The sequence below is a fragment of the Gavialis gangeticus genome, unplaced genomic scaffold, assembly GCF_001723915.1.
Source record: "Gavialis gangeticus isolate Ggan-Ray unplaced genomic scaffold, GavGan_comp1, whole genome shotgun sequence".
Classification (NCBI taxonomy): domain Eukaryota; kingdom Metazoa; phylum Chordata; order Crocodylia; family Gavialidae; genus Gavialis; species Gavialis gangeticus.
The window spans coordinates 57,475,774-57,483,280 of NW_017729022.1; the positions used below are offsets into that span (position 1 = coordinate 57,475,774).

General features: G+C 44.8%; 1 protein-coding gene across 7 annotated transcripts in view; it reads right to left on the minus strand.

The window, feature by feature from the left end:
* CFAP54 (cilia and flagella associated protein 54) overlaps positions 1-7,507 on the minus strand; it is a 308,490-nt gene that overhangs the window by 102,376 nt on the left and 198,607 nt on the right. For all 7 annotated transcript variants that reach the window (XM_019515046.1, XM_019515044.1, XM_019515049.1 and 4 more), the window contains one exon: positions 2,612-2,734. In XM_019515046.1, coding sequence (XP_019370591.1) covers positions 2,612-2,734 — 123 coding nt within the window. The remainder of the gene's footprint in view (positions 1-2,611; positions 2,735-7,507) is intronic.

The following is a 7,507-nucleotide window of genomic DNA, read 5'->3' on the forward strand; positions in this document are numbered from 1 at the left end:
CTGGGGGTTTTTAAGAGGAGGTTGGATGACCACCTTACTGGGGTCGTTTGACCCCAGTACTCTTTCCTGCCATGGCAGGGGGTTGGACTAGATGATCTGCTCAGGTCCCTTCCGACCCTAGAAACTATGAGACTATGATTTAGTCTGGTCTAGGTGTAACATATAACTTTACCCTTACTTTGCATCCTACTTAGTCCATTTCACTTTTTCTTTGCAATCACTCTCTTCCCACTATAGCTTGTATGTGTTTTTCACATAGCAACCAGGGAAGAAAACACTTTAGAACAAGAGGACTGTCATACTACTACAAAACTTGCAGGGAACTCAGAGCCACTTTGGTATATAAAACTATTTTTTACTCATCTTTTGGGACTAAAAAAATTGCAGATGAAAACAGTCCTTCTAAAGGGCTACAAGCTTCTTCTGTAGTACAACTGCAAAAAATTGTTGCATGCAAGAAAATATACTGTGTCTACATACAGTACATATACAGTGTATATAACACACACATAGATATACATATATATGGAAGCTCCGCAAGTGACTAACTTAAAAGAAAGTTAAAATTACAAATAAAATATTTCACAAATCAGAAAATGACAAAATCAATTTTGTGTACACATTTTTCACTCTCCTCTGCTGGCTTTATAAAGAAGGGTGAAAACTGGGCACCACAATGGAATTTTGACTTAAATACAATTAGGATTTCACTAAAAGTCTTAAATTATATGATCACATACTATTTTTCTATATCACGTCTGCTGTACTCATTGCATAGGCTTCATGACACAAAGTAACTGAAGAAATGATTCAATATTTACCTTGGACTTTAGAAGATCTTTATATTCATAGATTGTAAGGCCAGAAGGGACCTCAGAAGATCATTGGGTTTAGCTCCCTGCACCAAGCTGGAAAGATAACTGGGGGTCAGGTGACCCCACCAAGGTGACTGTCTAGTCTCCTCTTGAAGATTTCCAAGGTAAGTGATTGCACCACCTCTGGAGGGAACTTACTCCACAGCCTGGACTCCATGACTGTAAACAAGTTTTTCCTAATGTTGAGCTTGAATTGGTCTTCTGGGAGTTTTGGCCATTACTCCTAGTTTTTCCCCTTGTGTGCCCTGGTCAATAATTGCTCACTGAGCCCCTGGTGTACTCCCCTAGTGTAGTGGTAAGCTGCTACCAGGTCCCCACTCAGCCTTCTTTTCTTCAGGCTGAAGAGTCCCAAATCCCTCAGCCTTTCCTCCTATGGCTTGCTCTGATTACATGGGTGGTTCTTCTTTGGACTCTCTCAAGCTTGTCCACATCCATGTTAAAATGTGGTGCCCAGAACTAGATGCAGTACTCCAGCTGTGGTCTCTTCAGTGCTGAGTACAGCAGAAGAATCACCTCCTTGGTTTTGCTGGAGATGCATCAATTGATGCATGCCAGAGTATTATTTGTCCTACTGGCTACAGTATTGCACTGACAGTTCATATTCATACTGTGGTCTGTTATTACCCCCAGGTCCATTTCATTCGTGGTGCCAGTCAGTTTGGTGCTGCCAAGTCTCCAGCTGTGTTGGGGGTTGCTTGTCCTGAGGTGGAGCACTTGACATTTCTCAACGTTGAACTTCATCAGATTCCAATTCGCCCAACTTGCTAACCTGTCTAGGTCCGCCTGTATCTGTAGTCTATCTTTAAGTGTGGCCACGCCTCCCCATAACTTGGTGTTGTCCACAAACTTGGCCAGTGAACTTTTCATCCCCACATCCAAATTGTTAATAAAGATGTTAAGAAGTACTGGCCTGAGCACTGACCCGTTCAGGACACTGCTGCCCACTTCACCAGGATGACAGAGATCCATTCACTACAACTCTCTGGGTCCTATCCTGCAGCCAGTTTCTCACCCACCTGACTGTCTTGGAGTGAAGCCCACAATCCTCCAATTTTCTTACAAAGACAAAGACATTGTGGAATACTAGATCAAAGGCCTTTTGGAAGTCTAGATATACTGACCCTATTGAACATTTCCAGGTATACTGACCCTACTGACTATTTCTGACCCTACTGCACAGTATTTCATTGCTACTGTGCAGGGGCATAGGTGGGCATGGTAATGCAGTGTCTTGTATAGACACACCCAATGTGGTGTACTAATCGATACTTTCTGTAGCAACAGTACACAAGGGAACAGTGCAACCAGCATCATCACATCTAGCCACCTTTGACTCCCCAGCCTGAATGACCAAACAACAAGGTCTGCTGGAGCCAGCTTTTACCATGAATCTAGAGCACAGCTCTCTCAATAACGCAGTGAAATGACTTTACCATTCTCCCTCTACAACCCACATGCAGAGGGGTAGTACAATGAAATATATATATTACATAATGTATTATAATATATTACGTATTACTTGTATGTAATATATATACAAAGATATAAATACTCTCATTCAATGCCAGATATCTAAAATGCACACTGAAAGAGGCAAGGACCTTAGAAGCTTTTAGGAAGTAGAAATGGCTATGCTGCATGTGAAAATTTTGGATCCTTTCAATTTTATGAAAGAGAACCAAATGCTATAGATTAGTAGCATAAAAAGGTATAGATCATTTGAATATGTATATTACCATATTTTTCCCCAAAGGTCTGCAGCCTGTAGGTCGTTTCCAGGGAGTTCTTCCTCCATGATTAAGCAGACTCAGTTCATTTAAGGCCTCCGTAAAAAATCCTGAATCTGTAAGTACTTTAAACTGTAAAGAATTAAGAGACTAAGTTTTAGAATTAGAGATTTTTCTAAGCTATTCCTTTTATTCACGTTAAAATATATTAAGTGAAACTGCCAGGTAGATTTGATCCTTTGAGAATGACAAAATTAATGGAAAATGTTTTCTGGTAGAGAGCAATCCTGTATGTCTTAGAGCCTTGTTACACATTGCACTTTGAGCTGCTCAAATGTTGACCGATGTTAGTGCTAGCTCAACTTTGGAGCAGGCATATCTAAAGTATAAACTTCTTCTCTGACAGTCTCTAACCTGCACAGCTGTGACTTGTCACTAGAAGGCTGTGTAGTGGGGGCTGGAGTCAAGCCCCTGTTCCAGACCCATGGCACCAGCCAAGGCAGCAAGAGACTTACTGGGGTGGGCACAGGATAGCAGCCTGTTCCCAGTGCAGTGGGAAAAAGGGTCCAGAAGGGGAACACAGGAGATGGACAGGCCCCAGAGGCACGGGACCAGGTGCCCCAGGGAGCCTGTTCTGATTGGCTTGGAAGGCAGACCAGGCCATTTAAAGAACAGGCCAGATGGGGGCTCTCAGTTAAGAGAAACCAGAAAGACTGGGAGCTGCATAGATTGGACAAAAAAGAAGATCTAGGCAGCCAAACCTGTGGGAGCCACGAAGGCCCAAATGAGCTCCGAATGAGGATCCAAAGTGCCTCGGGAAAAGATAAGTAAAGCAGACAGCAGGCAGTGTGGCTCTCTATGGCCACCCTAAAGACAAGGCAAAGAGGGAGACATTCCCCAGAACAGGCAGCAGAAACCAGTAGAGAGAGGGAGGATGGGACCCAATGAGAGTGGTGCCAAGGCAGGAGAAGGCAAGGGAGAGATTTGCCCAGTAAGCATGAGGAGAAGTGAAAGAAGAATGCAGGACTGATTTATGCAGCCTAACTAAATGGTGATACAGTACTCAAAGAAGAAGTAATTATTTTATGAAATTTGAATGAATTTGAGTCTGTGATTAAGGAATAAGCCATGATTTACTTTATCAGTGTGAATGAATTGCAGTTGAGGAGAGGTGCAGAGGAGACTGACTGGTGATTAGGAACAGCTGCACAGCCTTTACCTCAACATCCCCAAGGGAACTGATTTTGTAAAGCCTGAAGTAAGGTGGAGGGGAAGGCCAGGGGAATAATAAATAAATTGATCTAAGGACTACTCAAATGAGTTTCTAAGTTTCATAAGGGAAAGCATTCAGCAAGAGAAGAAGCGCCAGTGAGCAAAAGACTAAAAAATCCAGAGGAGTTCAGAGACTGGACCCTGATAGGCTTCCCCATTACAGATGAACTGGGAATTTCCATCACAGACCTAAGAGGAAAGGGGCAGGGTATAAGAGGAAAGAGACAGGGTATAGGGGAAGTGAAGCCCTGCGATGGCTTAAAAATGGTATTTAAAAGGTTTGCTTTTTTGGGAATTGGCTTATCTATATCTATATCAGCAAATTGCTGGTCAAGAATGATGAGGGGGCAGCAGGGGGGACAGAAACCTGTGTCCACCTCCCTCCTTCATCCAGACCTGTTTACCCCATTCCCACCCGCCACTTGGGTTTGGCTCTGCTCCCCCTCTCCCTGGCTGCATCAGGTCTGGGCCCGCACCTCCCCTCCCCACCCCAGCACATCAGCCCCGGTCCTGCTCCTCCCCCTTGCCATGTTGAGCCTGGGCCTGCTCTTCCCTTCCCCTCCCCACCATGTCAGGCCCAGGGCAGCTCCCCACCCCACTGCCACTTGGTGTCTGTGCCCTTTCCACCTGCCACTGCCACCTCCGAGGGGGGGGGGGGGGCAAGGCCAGCAGCCCTGGCCTCACCCTCCGCTCTGTCCCCACCATCATGGCAGCACTCCAACACTGCCCCCTGTCCAGAATGCTCTTGGAGTACTCTAATTGGTTGTTTCAGACAACCAATCAGAGTGCAAATAAAGTGTTATGGACAAACAGACTAAGGGTTTTATAATATTACAGATATATATATAGATATCGATCTATATATGCATGCATTAGAATGGCTTAAGATGGGCAGGAGGGGTTAATTGTTTTTTAAGAGCTTGGGTCTCACACACACAGTTACTTCAACCTTCAGAAGCAGACAGCCTGTCTAACACAAGGCCAATGGATACACACACAGCCTGGGAAAGTGGGGGCATTTACCACACTGTATGAGATGCTGTGGCACCAACACACAAGGCCAGAGAGAGAGGCCTAAAATTCCTGTTTTGGGAAGGGTATACATGTGATGAGCTTGGAATGTGTGGACAAAACAGTGTGACGACCACAGAGAGACTGTGGGAGCGTACCTCCCACACTCCTGGAAGGTCTCAAGCAGGGACCAGCAAGGAGAAAGCTGTTGAACCACAAAGAGAAAGTGGTTGGCCCAGGAAGGGCCACAGGAGCTGCTCACCAGCAGGAGGACACCTTGACAATATCAGAGGAATGGTGGATGAGTCTCACATAGCCTCCAGCATGGTTTAAAAGCATGTGCTGGCTGCATGCGCAGGGGCAGCCAGCTGCTTCTGGTTTGGCTGGAAGTGGCAAGCCAGCTTTAAAAGAAAGCTGGCAAACAGCCATGAGGAGGGAAGCTGGGGAAGACCAGCAGCAGAGCACCAAGCCAAGGAAGACCAGTGAAGGCAGCCATGCGCCCATGCCAGGGAAGACTGGCACCAGAAGAGCCAAGCCAGGGAAGATTGGCATCAGGGCAAGCAAACCAGGAAAGACTGGCACAAACTTGGGAGTCAAGAAGAAGAAAGCAGCTGGCTGCGGGACCAAGAGTGGCCTGGCATAGGCAGTCTACCCCAGAGAGTGCACAGACGTCAAGCAAGAGAAGGGACTGGCAAACAGGACAACGGAGCAGGACCCAGACAATGATGTTGCTGAGAAAGTCACATAACCAGGAATAAAGATATGGTACCAGAAAATGTTGAATTGTGAGTTCATTAATAACACCGTTTCCTTGATAAATTGCAATAAGGCTTTATTAAATTAATTGACTGATTATTAGGACTGACACAGAATTGACATAAAAAGACTCTGAGCTTTTATGAGGTAACATCTGGTTGGTGAATGGCCGGGATGAAAGAGGAGGTAGGAGCCCTGAAGAAACAGCCATTAGTCTCACCTGATGACTTTAAACTGGGGAAGCCTCCCAGTCAAAATAAATAAAATCCAAGTTGTGGCAGGTGAGAATGGAGGCCAGCAGACAGGCATATCAAGATAAGCATTGGCTGTAGAACAAGACCTCAGAGGTGAAGACTAAAATCATAGTGCTCTTAGTTACATGCCGCCAAATGAGCACTGCTATATAGTGGTACATTGGCAAGTGTACAGGGCAAGACATTAATAAATAAAATGGAGGCACATCTTTAGAAGCCCAGCAAATACAGGCCATACAATAGCAGGCTTGGATCCATCACAGTGCTGCTAATTTCCGAATGCCAAAAATGACTCGGGATGATGATCCAGAGTCATACATAGAGACTTTTGAGAGGGCTGCAGTGCAGATGGGCCTAGAGAGAGCACTATGGGCGAGTCAGCTAGGGCCCTGGTCATAGGGAAAGCCCAGGCAACTTACCAAGCCTTGCCAAGAAAAAAGAGGCAGGGGATTACACAAGAGTTAAAGCAGCCATGTTGTACTCCCTTGAGATAACTCTAGAACATTATTGTCATTTATTTAGATCCAAAAAACAGAAGGAAGATAAAAGGCCCAGAATACTTTTACAATTACTTAGAGACTTAATGAATAAATGGCTTAACCCGGAGATCTATGATAGAGAGAAGGTAGCATATCAGATTGTATTACAACAGCTGTTAAAAGATCTAGAGGAAAATACCCAGAACTGGGCGAGTAGACACCTCCTGCAAAACTGCAAGGAAGCTGTAAAGTTGGCAGAGGCTTTTGCATTTTCTGAAAATAAGTCTACTAGGGAAAGGACTTTTAACAACTATGGGACGTCTATAAATTGGAACGAGGAAAAGAAATAGGAGCCTAGTAAAAGGATATCCAAAGAAGTCACGTACTATAGATGGAGACAGAGTGGACACGTATCCAGAGACTGTGGATATGGGAATACTATGAAGGGAAGGGCTAACAACCTACATAAAAAACCCTGCAACTGTAATAAAGAGTTTGAGGAGGAAGACGCCGTGAATTGTAGCTATGGGGCCTGTGAAGAAATAGCAAAATGGGAAAAAATGGTGGTTGCAGTGTTAGTGGGAGGAAAACCTATAAAAGCCACACCAGACAGATGCACTCAAACCATGCTTTGAACCAATCTGCTCCCACAGCATTTACTCCAGACAGTACAGCCAGTGAAGGTGAAATGCATGCATGAGGAATCACAAGAATATCAACTATATATACTCCCCATAAATACATTAGGATTTCAGAGTAGGGGTAACCCCCGACTAGTCTGTGACATCACTATAGGATGGGATTGGGATCCAATACATGAGACACTCAACAGAGTGAAATGAGAAGTAAGACAGTGAAATGAAAGACCGGAGGAAGAAGGCTGGTTAGAGGAAGAAGAGATAAAATCATCTGAAGAAGAAGGGGACGTGAACTTCAAAGAAGTGGAAAGTGGGGCCCAGTTTCAGGAAGCCCAGTCTAAGGAGGAAGAATTCCAACAGATTATGAGTAAGGAAGTGGCCAAGGTAGCCAGGGGGGAAGCAAGACCCAAAAGATGCCAAAGAGAACCTTACTACAAGGTGAGAAATGGTTTGCTCTTTTGGGTAAAGAAAAAGCAAGGGGAGGGCAATTATTTT